At 53.7% G+C, this 16,744-nt stretch overlaps 4 protein-coding genes across 4 annotated transcripts; 3 read left to right on the forward strand and 1 right to left on the reverse strand.

Moving 5' to 3' along the window:
• The first annotated feature begins 627 nt into the window (after positions 1 to 627).
• On the forward strand, positions 628 to 1,893 carry BO80DRAFT_400011 (arylamine N-acetyltransferase family protein). Its single transcript, XM_025717494.1, has 3 exons — positions 628 to 1,165; positions 1,225 to 1,270; positions 1,321 to 1,893. The coding sequence occupies exons 1-3, from the start codon at positions 771 to 773 to the stop codon at positions 1,825 to 1,827; spliced, it is 948 nt and encodes a 315-aa protein (XP_025578280.1). The 5' UTR covers positions 628 to 770; the 3' UTR covers positions 1,828 to 1,893.
• Positions 1,894 to 2,044: 151 nt separating this feature from the next.
• BO80DRAFT_336347 (NADH dehydrogenase [ubiquinone] 1 alpha subcomplex subunit 1) lies at positions 2,045 to 2,508 on the reverse strand (the record flags this gene model as incomplete). The annotated part of the gene is made up of 3 exons (XM_025715195.1): positions 2,045 to 2,151; positions 2,306 to 2,402; positions 2,461 to 2,508. Coding segments are annotated over 3 exons (252 nt in total), but the record flags the coding sequence as incomplete, so codon positions are not given.
• A 504-nt stretch (positions 2,509 to 3,012) lies between these two features.
• Positions 3,013 to 6,874, forward strand: BO80DRAFT_251823 (putative histone acetyltransferase). Its single transcript, XM_025714649.1, has 4 exons — positions 3,013 to 3,679; positions 3,759 to 3,838; positions 3,916 to 3,963; positions 4,011 to 6,874. Exons 1-4 carry the CDS (start codon positions 3,180 to 3,182, stop codon positions 6,641 to 6,643), a joined length of 3,261 nt encoding a protein of 1,086 aa, XP_025578282.1. The 5' UTR covers positions 3,013 to 3,179; the 3' UTR covers positions 6,644 to 6,874.
• A 7,773-nt stretch (positions 6,875 to 14,647) lies between these two features.
• On the forward strand, positions 14,648 to 16,634 carry vosA (the record flags this gene model as incomplete). The annotated part of the gene is made up of 10 exons (XM_025715470.1): positions 14,648 to 14,697; positions 14,789 to 14,856; positions 14,941 to 15,010; positions 15,070 to 15,215; positions 15,273 to 15,357; positions 15,450 to 15,496; positions 15,554 to 15,662; positions 15,732 to 16,056; positions 16,163 to 16,285; positions 16,353 to 16,634. The coding sequence occupies 10 exons, from the start codon at positions 14,648 to 14,650 to the stop codon at positions 16,632 to 16,634; spliced, it is 1,305 nt and encodes a 434-aa protein (XP_025578283.1).
• Positions 16,635 to 16,744: the final 110 nt, after the last annotated feature.

Genomic DNA, 16,744 nt, shown 5'->3' on the forward strand with positions numbered 1-16,744 from the left:
GGAGGGGGGGAGGGAGGGAGGGTAGAGGTCTATTGATTTAGTGAGGTGGTTAGTTGTGGGTTCAATTGGATTGTGGATAGGGTGGTGAGAGGGGAGGGAGGGAGGGAGGGATACTCAGGTCTGCGAGGTAGCCGGCGCGGGGGGCGGTGTTGGGGGGTACGGGTTGGAGTTTAAGGAGGGCGTCGGAGACCTACATAGTAGGGATTCATCGATTAGCTGTCTGGAATCAAGTTTCGGATTGGAATAGGTGGGTGTTGAGAGATGAATGAGTATGTGTATATGTGTAAGGGAGGGGAAAGGGGCTGTACATCACAGGCGGAGTAATTGTGCAACAAGGCGATCTTTTCTTCGAGGGTAGTCATGGTTGCGATATGTGTAGGATAGAAGAAAGGAAGATGTAGAGAATGCGGGGGGCGGAGTATAGATATCAGAATGGAGGAGATAGGATCAGATCAGATAAGGTAGAATCCCGTTGAATTACCGAGGACAACCGGTGTTACCGTGTTACATCATGTGTCGGACAGGCATGAAACATTCGATCCATTCGACCGACTCCTAAGTACTCCGTACTCTGGTATCAATGGTATGTTGGTCTCTCGGACTCCGTTGCACATCCCGATGGAGTCCGTCCCCTGTCCGGTACCTGAGCGTCCTGACGGACATCGCCCCACGAGACCCATTAATTAGTCTGATTAGTAGTAGTTCCTGGACGCCATCTGGCCACGTCCCGACTTCCACAGCCTATATCACATTCAATATATGTACTACAGATGGCCACCTACACCCCCCAACAACTCGAACTCTACCTCGAGCGGATCCGTTACCCCGGGTCCGATACCACCTCTCGACTACAATGTCTGCAGCAGGCCATTGCAGAGAATCCGCTAGCCACTTTGGCCGAGCTGCAACGACGACAGCTCTCGTCCATTCCGTGGGGTAACTCCGCACTGCACTATTCCACTCACCGGACCATTTCCATCCGTCCGGCGTGTGTCTTTGAGAAATTAGTCGTGCGTCGTTTGGATGGCTACTGCATGGAGAATAATACCCTGCTCTATGCGGTCTTGCGCTCCCTGGGGTATCAGGTGTATCCTTCCGGGGGGCGGGTGTGTTTGGCTGCGTCCGGGGCGACGTATGAGGGGGTGGAGAAGTTGTATACGGGGCTGTAAGTGGGGTGGTTGGTGCCGGGGATAAGGTTGGGGGCTGATGCGTTCCATGCTACAGGTCACATATGGTGCTGATTGTGCTCATCGAGGGGGACAAATACATGGTCGGTAGTTGGGTTGCCCCTCGGTCGTGACTACAACTAATGCAATGCAGGTTGACGTCGGGTTCGGCACGAATGGCCCTACCAGTCCCTTGCTGCTGAAACCGGATTTCGTTTCGGTCTGCATGGCCCCGACGGAGATGCGGCTGGTTTATGATGCCCTCCCGGAGTACGTGGATCAGACGCAGAAGGTCTGGATCTATCAGATCAGGTATACGCCCGACAGCAACTGGATTCCCATGTACTCGTTCCTGGGCACCGAGTTCCTTCCCCAGGACTTTGAGGTCATGAATTTCGCGACTAGCCAGCGCCAAACGAGCTGGTTCACCCAGACCGTGGTCTGCACCCGGATGTTCCTGGATGAGGCCGAGACGGCCGTCCAAGGGCTGTATATCCTGGCCGGGACGGAGGTGAAGAAGAGGCAGCTCGGGCAGTCGGAAGTCGTAGAGACGCTGCAACGGGACGCAGACCGGGTTACTGCCCTCGCCAAATGGTTTGATATGCATCTCCGCGACCACGAAGTCGAGGGCATCCGCGGTTTAGTGTCGGAGATCAAATAGATTGGAAGCTAGAGTCTACCTGGCAGCGCCCAGCAGGCCAGATATTTATGATACAAACAATCTTTTCATTGCGTGGATATTTCTCTCGAAAGTAATGCTGTTGAATAAAAGAGAACAGGCGAAAATAAAGACATGACGCGAGACCCAGGAGCGGTCTAGAAAATCCGTTTCTCGAGCTGCGACGGTTAGGGACCCGCGGATTAGGGCCAGTGAGGGGTCTGGTCCGTACCTTCCAGGGGTTGCTGAGCTCGAATCCCTTGGGAGCCTCGTGGTTGCTCGATTGACCTCGTTTTGTGCCGGTGATTCTGTAATCTCTCTCCATCACTGGCGCGGGTCGATTGTTAGCTATCGGGTATGATTCATGTTGGGGTCGACACGTCCAATCGGGCGTCGTCACGAGTCGACTGGAGGTTAATTACATACTTTGCTGTGCAAGAGTTAGTTCAACTGCGGTCGCATCCCCCCGGTCTAGGATCACTTACTCTGTCCCACAGATCTCTGTTCCAGCGCGCCTTCTTGCCCTCGTTGGCATAGTTCTTGACCACCCACAGACCGGCACTGCCGACAGTGAACGACTGTCACATCAAGTCAGTCGACCGAATAGAAAAGACATGGGGGAGAGGATTGACGTACTCCGATGATGATTCCGAAGGGAAGGAGAGCCTCGAAAGGAACACCCATGATGGCTGGTAGAGATCAAACGGACGGGAAAGCAGCGACAGCTCAATGAGCAAAAGCAATGGCAGATAGCACCGGGAGGGGGAAGACGTGAAGCTGGTGTGGCCGCGGGAATCCGCCGTTCGTCGACGAGGTCTGGAGGTTGGCCCAAAGTGGTTTAGGCGGGGCCGCAGGGCTGAGTCAGCACCGGCCGGCCATCCAACCTCACGGGCTGGAGAAGGGGCAAGACGCCGCCGTCGATTGCGTGGATTGCGCCAGTGCCTCTTTGACGGTCTTTCTTCCGCTGTCACACGCGTCGACTTCTGCTCGTTCCGCCCTGTCGGACCTGTTCGTTGCCAAGGTATGTCGTCCGCCCGCTCCCTACACGTGTTGTTTGCCATTGTCCGCTTCCGCTGCTCCTACTCCTCACTGACCGTGGTTTGCTATGCGCTTGCTTCAGGATCGGGCCTTTGTTTTCCTGCGGATTTCTTTCCTACCTGCGTGATCGTTAGATCTGCGGCGCCCCAGGCAATTCGTTTTAGTCTTCCCGATGCCCGTTTCACACGGCACCCGATGATTGTCTACTCTCGCGGGGAGCTTCAATAGCCTCGACTGCCGGTACTACGAACATTCCCCCTTTTATCTTCCGAGGCGATTACACGCCGGACGCCCTGGCGACCGTCGTGACATACACCATGCCGCCTATCCTACCGCCGGCCAACGACGACCCCGAGCCGAAGACCCCGGCGGACATGGTGGACAGTGACCAGGACGCAGAAGGCGAAGAAGAGACAGACTTGTATCAGATGGACCAGCAGCTTCAGGATGCCGTGCACCGCGCCTTCACGGGAGAGGTTGCGGAAGAGGCTGCGACGGGCGACCCCGGGGATGACCAGGATGCAGAAGGGGAGCCCGATACTGAGATGAATTTGGACGGCGATCAGAATGATGCCGAGCCGGTGGGTGCGGTCAAGTTGCCTCAGAAGGGTCCGGCTGTCGACGATGAGGAAGCAGCTTCCGGGACCGTGGATGCGGATGCGGATGCAGACCCGGCCTTCGACAACCAGAGTGACAGCGATCAGGAGGCCTCCCGTTCTTCGTCAAGCAGCCAGGAATCGGATGACGAGGAATGGGAGGGCGAAAGCAATGACCACGAGGATGCGGAGGCGGAGACCTTGATCCGCGGGAACTGCATGTGAGTAGGAACTTTGCTTTTGGCCCCTGAACTCCTTGGAGAACATTCCCTCGGAAGGTCTACTGACGGGTCGGTGCAGTTTCTGTGGCCAAGACGAGGACAATGACCCGAGTGAAGAGTATGAGGAATATTTGGCGTGTGCCGTCTGTGGCGATCACTGTATGTTGATTTGCGGCCCCATCCAAACTATAATTTCCCCGGATATTGGGCGATCCCGACTGACTCGGCAACCCCAGCTCATCGGCAATGTGCCCGCGAGCAGAATGCCCTAGAAGATGTAGAAGGTACGTCAGCTTGATATCTTCTGGTAGTCACTGTTCTGACTGGTTAGATGGCAATCCGTGGAGATGTCCCACCTGCGTCCGGGAGAAACTGAAGCCCAGTGCGGAAGAAGGCGCCCCGACGCAACGGAAAAATCGAGAGAAGAACATGCGCAAGGAGCTTTTGCCGGCCCACACGGGAGAAGATGGGTCTGACTTCCATTCCATCTTCAATACAGTCACTGTCAACGACGAATTATTGAATAGCTCGCGGTCGCTGCGAAAGAGGAAGACCCTGTCTCTCTCCGCCGAGATAGAGGAGCATACACCGGCACTTCGCAAGCGACAACGTCACACTCCCCTGCGCTTCGATCGCGCGGACTCTCGCGACCAAATGGCGGAAAACCCCGATACTCTGTCTCCAGTGCGGACTCGTTCGCGACGCACGCGCAGGACCGAGCAAGAAAACTGCCGCGTGGTGTTGAGACAATTCGAACGGCTCGTGGTGGCTTTCCGTCTGAACGAGTCCAAGCTGTCGAAAATCCTCAACGCTCACAGCAGGTCCCAAATTAGGAGCCGAAGGACCCCCAAGCCACCCCCGATTACCCACGAGCCGCAGGCTCATTTTGCACCGATCACCCCTGCACCTCATTACACCCCATTTTATTCTTTTAGCGACCGTGAGACAGACGAACTGAAGGGCAAACCGTACGGAGGGATCTTGTCCGAAGCTGATGCAGATACCTCCAAGACATTACCGACGCATCTCGACCGCGAACGGTTCGAGAAAGCCCGTCAAAAAGCCGAAGAAGAATGGCAACGACGCGCCCTGGCAGCCGAGAGTACTGGGGAAACCGTACAGCATGCATCCCAGAAGGTGTCTGGGCCCCCGTCGAGAATCAAGTACATCAATTTTGGTGGCTATGAAATCGAGACCTGGTACGCCGCGCCATATCCCGAGGAGTACAGCCGCAACCGGATCCTCTACATTTGCGAATTTTGTCTAAAATACATGAACTCGGACTATGTCGCGTGGCGCCACAAGCTCAAATGCCCGGCGAAGCACCCTCCAGGAGACGAGATTTACCGAGAAGGGTCCATCTCGATCTTCGAAGTGGACGGCCGGAAGAACCCAGTGTATTGCCAGAACCTCTGCTTACTCGCCAAGTTGTTCCTGGGCTCGAAGACACTCTACTACGATGTCGAGCCGTTTCTGTTCTACGTCATGACGGAGTTTGACGATCTGGGCTGCCATTTTGTGGGCTATTTCAGCAAAGAAAAGCGGCCGAGTTCCGCTAACAACGTTTCCTGCATCCTCACCCTCCCTATCCACCAACGCAAAGGCTACGGAAACCTGCTCATTGACTTTTCGTATCTGCTTACGCGCATCGAAGGCAAAACGGGCTCGCCCGAGAAGCCTCTCTCCGACATGGGCCTGGTTTCTTATCGAAACTACTGGCGGCTCATTCTATCCTATCAACTCCGTGACCAGAAGGCGCCGCTGAGTATCACCGATCTTTCGGAGCGGACGGGCATGACCGCCGACGACATCGTATCCGGCCTGGAGGCATTACGTGCGCTGGTGCGAGACCCAGTCACTAAGACCTACGCCTTACGCCTGGACTATCGATATTTTGAAGAGTGCATCGCTAGCTGGGAAAGCAAAGGATACGTCCAGCTCAACCCGGACGCGCTGGTCTGGACGCCTTATATCATGGGGCGCAGTAACCAGTCCCAATTCGATCGGGCCCCATTACATGCGGTGGCACCCCGAGAGGGCCTGGATGACGAAGAGAGTGAGGACGTGAAGGAGTCGGGCAACGAGGAAGAACGGCAGACCTCCGCGGATGTTGATGGGTCTAAGGAGGATGGCCCTGTCTCGATCGCGAATGGGACTGGCGAGCCCGACTCGGAGCCGCTTCCGAGGGAGCCTGCAGGGCCTCCTGCTACCGATTCCCTCGCCAATGTCAACGGCTTCCGCCACTTGACGACAACGTCCGCAGGCTCTAGCACGCCGGCCGGGTCGAATCCTGCTGGGGACATCCCGGCCTGGCGATTCGAAATCTATCCTCCCGTCCAAGCGCCGGCCAGCAAACGGCGTCCCGGCCGGCCGTTTGGCAGCAAGACGGCCAAGATGCCTGGCACTCCGATCCCTGTGCGGACCAGTGGTCGCAACACCCCTAGACGAACGTCCGTGTTGGCGTCGGTGACCCCCTCTGCTAATCCGCCCAGTGTTCGACGCGGTCGCAGCGCGAAACTCATCGATTCCCCAGCGGTGGAATCGACCAGTGTAGAGCCGGATGGCATCGAGAATGAACCGTATGAGGACATGGAGAACACGCCCGCCGATGGAGAAGATCCCACCTCCCGGATCCATGTCTCGACCGAGACCGCAACGACCAACCACGCGGTCGGTAAGGACGAGCTGCTCCCCACGTCCAACGGCACGACGGATCCGGAAATTAACCAGGAGAACCAACCCACCGAGCATCCGGCAGTCGAGCCCGTAACCCCTTCCAAAGGCAAGGCAGTCGAGGGGAAGGCCAGGCTCTCCAAGTCGGTCAGCCGCAAGTCCTACGTGGAGAAGCTGGAACTCATGGTCGCGGCCGAGGACACCGCTCTGTCGACCCATGAGAACGGCGTTAGCGACACGGCTCCGGTCAACGGCACGGATGCAGACGGCGACACGGTGATGGGGACCTGATGAGGGTCAGACATGCCGGAGGTCACCAGGCTTCGAATGCATGCTCCAAAGATTTTCACGAGGCATTTCCCGAGGGCGTTCTTGCTTGCTACTATTGTTGGGAGCGGGGTGTTTTGTTTCTGGCTTTGACTTACGGGATACACTTCATCATGACTTGACCTACTTGGCTTATTTGCTCGTTTTTTGCACATTGTATCAAGCAAGGAGTGGGGCGGGTCATCGGAGTTTTGGTTCGTCTCTTCTTCCTGGGGCTGTTGAGCCGTGTTTACCTTCCTCCCCCTTTCTACCTCGAGGGCCTCGTCCGCGTCCCCGCTATGGGACTGGTTCTTCTGCTTGGTCGGGAGCACCGTCGACGGGGACGGGTGCCTGCCTCTGCTTTTCAACCCATTCGATTCTGTACTGTAGCTGGCTCCCACGGGATTCTCGCATAATGTCGTTCTACTCAGGCCATCTCCTTCCCGAATGTTACCTTTACCTGGCCTTCATCTCGTCCATCACTCGTCAAGACTGTACAAACTCGTCCTGCGTCGTAGGCCCGAATCTGGTTCCAATGTAAGGAATGCGGAATCTCGATCCTTCAGAAGTCTATCTCCGCCGGACCGACTATCGAGATTGGGGCGCAAAAATGTGGCTGAAACCGGTCTCACTCTCATTGGATGAATGCGTCGACGTGACTACTTGCATCCAGCCATCCCATACGGAGTACGGCGTACTCATATCAGAATACCATGCCATTCCTCTCCCTCTTCCCCTACTCCCTACCTACTCCCTATGGAGTAGTTCTTTGATCCCTACCCTTGATAAGTACTATCGATCGAGCGAAAGAAAAGAAAAGGAAAGACTGAAGCAGAACAGGAAAGAAAGGGACCGTTCCAGCGAAGTTCTATAATACCTTACTCTATATTCAATATACACACTAGACGTATAAAATAAAAGTATTAACATACCTACATACTAATTCCATTTTTCTTTTTCTTTTCTCCCTTCCCTAGCCCTTCTCCCTTATTTATTATAGATAGATAGATAGATAGACCCGTATCCGGATTCAGCAAGACCAGATACCACATCACCATGAACATGAACATGAACATGGACATGAACAGAAGATACCTGGAACAGGTCCTATCTGCAACTACTATTTCCTCCGTACTAGGTAGGTAGGAAGCCTACCTTTCGGAGTTGTATCGGAAGATCCAAAAACGGAATAATACCTTTTTCTCTTTCTTGTATAGTTGCTGTTTTTTTTTTTTTTTTTTTTTTTTTTTTTTTTTTCACCTTGTGTACTTATGGAGTACTCCGTTTTTGTCACGGAAAAAGAAATATGCTTATGTCTTATTTACTTATTGATTTTGTTTTCCCTGAGAATGTCATTCCGGGTACGGAGTGAGAAGGGGACAACAGACGAGAATGAGGAGAGAGTGTGTGAGAGAGAACAGAGGCAGGAAGGTATGTGTACGATCAAGGCAACTAGGTTAGAGTTTGAGCCAGCGTGGTTGTGGTGGTGGGTTTAGAGTGCAGGATGGGGCGGGAGGGAAATTCCTGGAATTCACTTTCATCTTGCGTTGTTCATTATCTATCTACCTATCTCTCTGCGATTTTAGGTTTGGGGGATTTTTACCTTTTCTGGGTTTTTGTTTTTATTTTTGACTTTTGACTTTTGGGGATTGGGGGATCGGGGGATCGGGGGAGGGAACCCTTACCTAGAGGGCTGGTATACCCGGTATGGCGTAGATGGTTTCGGATACGGAAGTCCTTGGGAGATGTGATGGATACATACGACCTGCTGGCGGCTTCACGGTGGGTAAGCAAGGTACGTACTAGATAATCTAGACCGACTAGATCGTTGTAGCCTGCTGCTGCCTGCCTGAGACGGTGGCGACCACAATAAGGTCTTTCTTAATTGGGGAATTTGGGAATTATTTTCCGCGTGTCCCGTTTGGGGGAACAATCTCGATTGACCCCAGCAGAGGAGGCCTCCTGTCCAGTAATAGTTCGATGAGTACGGTGGAGGAAATCCTGGTTAGCATCCTGTAGAGCCGAGTCCGTCCGTTCATGCAAGTCTCTCCCTATGGACGGCGGTTAGACGGCGATACACGGTTACAGGTCATCGCCGTGCTGAGTGGGACCACGAAGCAGTTGATGAATAGGACGATCTATATCGGTCCTGAGACGGGCGGGAGAGGTGTGGCTCATGTGCCGAGCAGTTCCGTACTATACTAGTACTTTAGTTTTGCTGATGTGGCGATGCGGCTGGTATGTACGTCTGGGCTGCATAGGCTGTCGCGATAGTGTCTATTAGTCACAGCCCCGTGTGGTGGAGGGGCTGTTTTGCACCCTGCGATCTCAACTACCGGCCAATGGGGAATTTGAAATTGGCTGCCCCATGACAATGGCCATTGTGTGGGTTTGTCGGCGGTGCGTGATGACACCGGGTTTGGCTGAGTTGGCGGTGAATGGCGACGCGCTGCTTATCCCTGCCAGGAGTATACCTCTGGGGAAAGAAAGAGTAGTAGCAAAGGGCTGGAAAAATAACCATCGACGGCGCCGGACGGAGGACAAGGTTGAAGTCTCCGTGTCCCGGACTGGACGGAGTAACGAGAAGTCAATCGATAATGGCGTGCACGGTTAGCGGATGAGAGGCGTCTTAGCCGGTCTGATCTCTCGGATTCTGTATATGATCTGTCAGTTAGTCAAAAAAAATTCCCCTTCGGGCCCCTCTTTCCTCCGTCCTTCGTGCTATCGTCTAGCCTTTACAAATCACCCGGCCTATTACTGAAGCTTTCTGATCGATTCGACAAAGCCTTTCTGGGGCCTTCGATAGGTCCGGACCCCTGTTCGGGCACCCCCCTAGTCGAAGTGTCGCGGCGCTGATAATTATTACTCGCGATTAGCGAAGGTTAAAAAAAATCGCGTTGTCGAAGGACGAAGGAGCGATGAGAACACCAGTTAAAACAGCGGTCGAATCCAGGCCCAGCCATCAATCAAAAACAGGAGCTAGGCGGAACTGGGCGCCCCATCCAGACCTGGAAGTCTGGAAGGACTCCATGGGTCGGATCAGTTGAACTTCGGGAACCGCCCCCAGACCAGAATAAGCATAACTGTAGCGTAGACTAAGCGCTGGTGAAAGTCTGGTTCAGACTGGGGATGCTCGGCGGACCGCTGTCATCAATAACCAGGAAAGGTTTCGGGCCCCGTGCTCGTTGGAGCAAAAAGGCAACCGCTTGGGAGCGCCGACCACTTCATCGTGCATCCAGTCGGCCCCCCACCGAATATGTAAATGGTCCAAAGGGGAGGGGTCGATGGTTGAGAGACAAGCAGGAGAGGGGTGAATGGGCGAAATTTTAGTGCTGAGATTTTTCTGGCGCTCCTTTTTCCCTCTCTCCTGTCGATTCGTTTGGATTTTACCCACCCGGTTTTGATTTGATTTTTTTTTGTTATTTTTTGATTTTTGATTTTCCCCTGCCTTCATCCTGAGGCCATTCCCATCGCCCTGATAGAATTGGAGCGAGGGTCATGGCGGTAGGGATTTCTTCCTTCCAACTGAAAACCCACCCACCGCGGGCTTCCAGTGACAGTTCGGTGTGTGTGTGCGTCCAAAGTGTGGCCATTCACAGGGCTGGTATGGTTCTGCCATTCAGCGCCCATCCACCAACATTGTCCCCTCCCCCCAATTGTGGTGTCATTCCTTTTTCCTCTGACTCGGTAACCTCGTACGCTCTCCCATCAAAACGTGGCATTATCGGTACACTTGTGCTGTAGGAAATTTTCTTGACTAGCAGCCGCCATGGTAGCATCGCAGCCGGAGACTTGCTGACAGGTCTCTCCCTATGGCGTCGATCAGGCCCAGTGTGTGTGGTGAATCAACCAGAGCTTGTCCTCTCCTTGGTCCACTCCCGTTCAGCTGCCCCATTAATCTTGCTTTCTTCTCTTCCCTTGCCATGTTTTGTGCCAACCATCCGCTGTTGGCAGGATGGTGGTTGAGTCACGCTGCGGGCCAAATAAACCGCGTCAATCGTCAGGAATCTTTGTTATCTCCATCCATCCTCTTCTGGCCTCCTTTCCTGCCGGGGATGGATTTTGTTCCTGACTTGCAGGTACTATGTCCGAAAGCTCCGCTATCCTGGACGTCTGCCCCATCCATGTCCTTACAAATCTAGGCATTGGTCTATGCCACCCTTGCATGGGAATTGCCAATCCTCGGACGCATGCTTCCTGCTGATCCTTTTTACGCGATAATTCTTTCGACGAGGTTCCGAACTTGTGACCGATATGTTGCGTCAACCTATTAGCAAGATAACAGGCCTCGTCGCCCTGCTGAACGGAAGAAATACAGGCTCCGCAGCCAAGGTCGATGTGCCCGTTGTACTCGATGCTGTGCAGATTGCGGAAAACGCGATTGCGGGCTTCTGGGACCAGTAGCTTTGCAGTTGATGCGGCTAGATGCAGATGCCACTACCTCCTAATAAGATCCAGGATCCGTACGCATCCCGGGCTGCAGCGCATCTGGGGGAATCATGAATGGTACCCGAGGGCTTCCAAAAGAATAAAAAAGGTAAAAAAAAATTGGAGGCAAGAATAAGGGGGGAAGGGCGCTGTATGGGGAAAAGAAAGAAGCGTAATTCTCAGCCGCGCTTTTACACAGCGTGAACCAGGGACCCTCAGATTATGCATGGAGAGGCTGCGTAGTCCAACCAGAAGGTCAACACTATTAAAGTAAGGTTAGCTCTTCATTGCTGAATCTCGCTTAGGCAAGTGAGAGAAAGAATCGCTCTCGACGATCCCTCTTCCAGAGACGAATCATGCATGCTTACCTTCACAACGCCGCAGCAGACCAGCGATCCGATCTCTGGCGGCCCGGCTCTGCTGAGGCGTGAGCGTCCCGTTCCCCGAGATCGAATCAACCTTCCAGCGCAACGGTATGGATGTCGGGGTGGGACGCGAGCCCTGCGACCTGCGTGTCAAATTCCAGGCAACGTGATGCATCCATCGGGCTAGCTCTCAAGAATGCAGCAGCTAAAAGGTTTGTTCTCGAGCCCGACCTTTCCCCACGGCTGCACGTTGAAAAAGAGGCCCACTCCCACCTCTGGTTCTCCTTCCCGACTGCGATCGATTGCATATTTATTCCTGGGTCTGTCCCTTCAATTTTTATTTTTCTCTTTGACTAGGGTGGCTGTTGTCCACGATCGTCCTTTTGTTCCTTTCGAGGGTCGTCGCCGAGGGTCATCGTGAGAGGATCACATCATCTCCGGGAACATCGCGGGGAACGAGAGATATCAAGATAGTCAAGATAAGGGGAGGTTGATCCCGCTGTCGTACAAAGGTCGGTACGGGGAGGACTGCGGAAGGACGAAAGGAAAATCCCCGAGGGAAAGATTTGGAATTGGCTGCAGGCTACTGTCGAGGGAAAGAGGAACAGACAGGGGATGGTCCCTCGTGACACAGACTGGGGTTGGCAGCAGCAGCACGTCGTCGCCATTCTCCTCGACCAAACCTCCTCGTCCTGAACCCCCTCTAACCACCATCGTCCCCCTCCAACAACTCAGGGGTTCCGAACGAGAAGGCAAAGCTCTCGGACAAACCTAAGCAAGACCACGCGACTGAAGGGGAAAAAAGGTAGGCATTTGTTGCCCAAGTCGAAGCATTGAATTGCTTGAGAAAAGTCAAATTAATTGACGAATTTCTCAAGTTCTAACAAAGGGCTCAAAGGATATTGAGTGGGCCTTGGGGGCCCTGGACCCCTCCTGCCGTCGCCTCGACCTTGGATCCTCCCTTTGTCAGGAAACACGGAACCAAAGGTGGATGACATAGGAGGTCAGTCAACGGTTCGTCGTGTCCTTGTGATGTCGTTGTTGATAATGATGGTGTGCTTGTGGTGTGTGTTGGGGTGGTGCTGGGGGGTGGTGCTGATGATGTTGTTGCTCGTGATGCTGACTTGCCGGCCTAAACACAGTGAAAGAGCCTGTGATAGGCGGATAGTAGAAGCCAGCAGTGAAGGAGGAGACAACCGAAGGCCTATCTACGGATGAGCGCCACTCTTTCCGAATCAACGCAAGAGACGATCCGATTCTAAGTACAGTGCGGAGACAACGATACAATCCAGTCGAAGACATTGACTGCTATACACTTAGGCGCGCGCACCGACCAGCATAGATCACTTCACTGGCGCCAAACCAAGAGCTGGAGACCCTGCGTGGCGTCTAGATACGGGTCTGATCACTTGCATAGCCGGCTCCATCTCCACGCGCACGAGACCACGCCGTTGCCTGGGTGGGTTGGGGTTTCCTCGGGGAAGTAAGTAGTGGTTTGCCGCAAACGCGGTGGATTCTCGTGCCTAGCTCGAATCAGTCGTTTGATTGTCTGCCGTCAGTCGATCCGGCCTAGACGAGGAGTAGACTTTGAGTCTTGCGCAGGTGGCCGGCGTGGATCTGACTTTGGTCGCTTCTTCCCCTCCCTCGTTTTCCTCGGAACTTGCCAATGTGCGCATCATCTTCATGTCGCTGCGGTTCCTGTCGGATCGTCAAGGCTGATACACACCTTAGCCCGCGTACCCAACCGTGGTTGACCTGACTGGGAACGACACCATTCGACGGGCAAACAGTGGCCAGCGCTGCGCTCTTATTCTGGTACAGCTCCACTAGGTCATTTGTCTGGTTTACCCTTCAGCTGGCTCTCCTCTGATTTCCAGTAAATTTTTACCCTAGACTTCCTAATTCTGACACACCAGCGGCACCACTCATTTATTTTCGTGGATTTTTTGTGCGTCAGAGACCTGTCAGAGGCGACTTTTTGTTGACCCATCGTTCAGCTACCGTCTGATCGCTGGGCGGTGTTCGATCCCGCCACACCTGCCTAGTCCTTCGCTCGCTTCAGAACTACGACGGCGGCTTCTATTATTACTATTTTGACTTTGGCAAAATTTCGGAGGAGGGGGGCGTGAATTAATTGTCCCATCTGGGTTTGGTCGCTGATTTCCCATATTTTTCTTACTCCGGCCGCGCGACCTGTGACGTCTAGACCGGTGGTCGATTGAATGAACCAGACACCACGGTCGCAGAGCCCGATCTGATTCCCGGAATTTTCTTCAGGTGAAGAAACAAGAGCAGTGACCGTTTCATTCTCGCGTGAGGAAGTTTCCTTTCCCCTTCCAGACCAGTTCGGAAGAAATCAAAACAAAAAAAAAAAAAAATTCGAGAGGGAGGGAAAAAAAGAAGAATAAAGAAAAACAGCCGACGGGAAAGTCTGGACAAGAGTTTAAACAAATAAAAAAGAAAAAAAAAAAACGAGAAAACGAACTACACCCATCAGTTTGGAAACAGCAAGCACAGCAAAAACACACCAGGCTACTGCTATAAGAGCCAAAAGAGCAGCAAAAAGAGTGGACAGGAAAGCACAGCACGATAGCAATCCACTTGGGTCGATTTTGCTGGTTAAGGTTTGTCTGGAACCGTGCCCGGCTGGCTCTTGCCGCTTGCATTCTGACGACACCATCCATCTTTTTCCTCTTCCTCGGAAGCCGTTTTCGTACCCGTTCGCCTCAGTCAAGCTCGAAAACTACTTGACGCTGCGACTGCAATTTACGGCCAACCCTCCAGCAGCTGTCCCCGACGCAAGTGGTAGCCCAGCGGTGATTCCCTCCGGCTTCTCCACTCCGGTAGTTGGGTCGAAGGTCCAGCTCCAGCTGCTACGGACTGACTAACTAGTCAATCATACCGTCGCGTCCATCTTTAACCAACCCCAACTCCCCTCTTTCACCCCACCGTGTATCCTTCTCTCTTCTAGTGCTTCGTCGAACCACAAGTCGTCTGGTGCCAGGTTCCAGAGACCCAACTCTTCTACCCTGCTGTTAATCCGCCGGTTCGTTCTTTGTTTCTTCATCATATCTCACTTTTCCCCTGGCCACCTGCTGCTGTTCAGACGTGGTTCACAGCTGTCGTCCTCGCGGATATCCGACTTGGATCCTTTGGCTCCCATATTCTTAGTTTGTACCCTTGAGAGCTCGCCTTGATGAGTGCGTCGACGTTTCCGGACGCTTCCCTTGCCCGCGATTCTCAGAGGTTTGTTCCCACCATTCCTTCTTCCTTCGTCGTATAGCTTCAACTCTTACTCAGCTGCTCAGGGCTTCCAACTGACAATGATTACCTCCAGCTCTGACTTTGACCTGATCGTTCGCCAGCAGCCCAACCGGGCGCGCGTGGCTGGTGGGAAGGAGAAAGGTACGTGGAACCATCTGCTTCCCAGTCTTCGAAGCGTCCCACGGACGAGCAGGGGCTGACTTGGGGATCATGTCCGATCTACAGAACGCAAGCCAGTAGATCCACCCCCGATTGTGCAAATCCGAGTAAGAGAGGAGGGGACGTACCTCGCGCAGTACGTGACCAGACGTGAACTTGTACTCGTCCGAGCTTGCCCACTAACGGATGCGATAGGCACTACTTGCAGAGTCCGTATTATTTTATGTGCTGCAGCTTGTATGATGCCTCAGAGGACAACCCAGTTCCCGTGGCCCCGTCCACCGCTTTAACTGGTACCTTGGTTTCGTCCCTTCACCGGTTGAAAGACGTGGATAACAGTGGTAAGTCGGATTTCCCAGGAACCCGTTGAGATCCGCTTTTTGACTGGTCTGGCTCAGATGGAGGTTTCTTCGTGTGGGGGGACTTGTCGGTGAAAATCGAGGGAGATTTTCGACTCAAGTTTACTCTCTTCGAAATGCGGAAGTAGGTTTGGTTTCCCTTTGGCTCTGGGATAGCTTCCCAGTGAGCCGATTCACCGGTTGGCAAAATCAGGTGCTGATTAGCGGCGTCTCAAGGGACATTGTTACCCATTTAAAGTCCATCATCACAGAGAGATTCACCGGTAAGTGTATTTGCTGGTAAAACTCGCACCGAGTCTGCAATACCTGACCATTTGCAGTGTACCCACCGAAGAGTTTTCCCGGAATGGCCGAGTCGACGTTTTTGTCCAGATCGTTCGCGGACCAAGGCGTGAAGTTGAGAATCCGAAAGGAGCCCCGGACATTAATGTGAGTGAAAGAGCCAGTGGCTGGAAAGCCTGCGAGAAGTGGGCATTGTGTGATTGACAAATTCGACAGTAAACGACCTGTTCCCCGGCCGGAGGATTATCCACAGCCGATTCCGCGCTCCCCCGATCGTTCTTCGATCCAAATGCCAAGCAATGCGTTTAGCGGTTATCCGCCAACGAGCAGAGACTACGGGTACTACGGGCAAGCGCATACAAGCAAGCGGCCGCGGATGTCTTCAATAGACCTTGGTACTCGAGGCATGTATGACAACGAGGGGCGTATGCGTCAAATTGATGCATACCCCCAGACGGCCCTTTACAACACGCCAGGAGGCTATCCGACTCCCATAATGCAGGGGTATCCCACAGGGCACACGGCAGTTCCAGACTATGCGGTTCGTGCACCTCTGCCATCCCCTCCAATCGCCGGCATCTTGGAGACGGCGACGTCTCTACCGGTGTCATCTCCCGAGGTTGGGCGGAATGCTGACCCTTCAGCAGATGCCTTACGGAATCCCGTCCTCCACGCAGGTACCCCAGATGCAAGACCCTGGGGCACACGGCCGATCCAGCCAACAGGCCACGATGCAGTCCTTGGGAATGGTCAACGCGCCTGGTACTCCTGTATGGACTCCGCCTACCACCCGTCGTTGAGGACGAGAAGCTAAGAACCGTATATTTCTCTGGATAGACAGCGGACTCGACGGGGCCAATGATGCCACAAGGCTACGCTCGTTCGCAATACCAGACTGGGACTGGGTCCACAATCCTTCCTCCTTTGCAGCGGAATCGAAACTGTACACAAGGAACCAACGGCGCGGCGGCACGAGGCTACTTTGACCAGTCCCCTCAAGCGGCTACTCCAATTCTTCCATCACAGCCCATTGCCACCAATGACACGGATAGATACGCTTCTACTCCTGGTCAGGCGGTGTTTGAGCATCCGATTTCAGCGAATGGAACCCCTCGATAAGTGGTTTCGAGTGCCTAGCTGCGTTGCTTGGGGTTTGTGGTCTTGGTCGATGGCTAAATTCGCGGGTTCTTCTTCTCTCTTTGCTTTTGCCTCCTTGGATAGACAGTTGG

The sequence above is a fragment of the Aspergillus ibericus genome, assembly GCF_003184845.1.
Source record: "Aspergillus ibericus CBS 121593 unplaced genomic scaffold BO80scaffold_7, whole genome shotgun sequence".
Lineage (NCBI taxonomy): Eukaryota > Fungi > Ascomycota > Eurotiomycetes > Eurotiales > Aspergillaceae > Aspergillus > Aspergillus ibericus.

Coding starts and splice junctions, on each gene's coding strand:
- BO80DRAFT_400011 (XM_025717494.1), top strand. CDS start 771: ATGGCCACCTACACCCCCCAACAACTCGAACTCTACCTCGAGCGGATC. Junction 1,166..1,224: donor GAGAAGTTGTATACGGGGCT/GTAAGTGGGGTG, acceptor TCCATGCTACAG/GTCACATATGGTGCTGATTG. Junction 1,271..1,320: donor TCGAGGGGGACAAATACATG/GTCGGTAGTTGG, acceptor AATGCAATGCAG/GTTGACGTCGGGTTCGGCAC.
- BO80DRAFT_251823 (XM_025714649.1), top strand. CDS start 3,180: ATGCCGCCTATCCTACCGCCGGCCAACGACGACCCCGAGCCGAAGACC. Junction 3,680..3,758: donor TTGATCCGCGGGAACTGCAT/GTGAGTAGGAAC, acceptor GGGTCGGTGCAG/TTTCTGTGGCCAAGACGAGG. Junction 3,964..4,010: donor TGCCCTAGAAGATGTAGAAG/GTACGTCAGCTT, acceptor CTGACTGGTTAG/ATGGCAATCCGTGGAGATGT.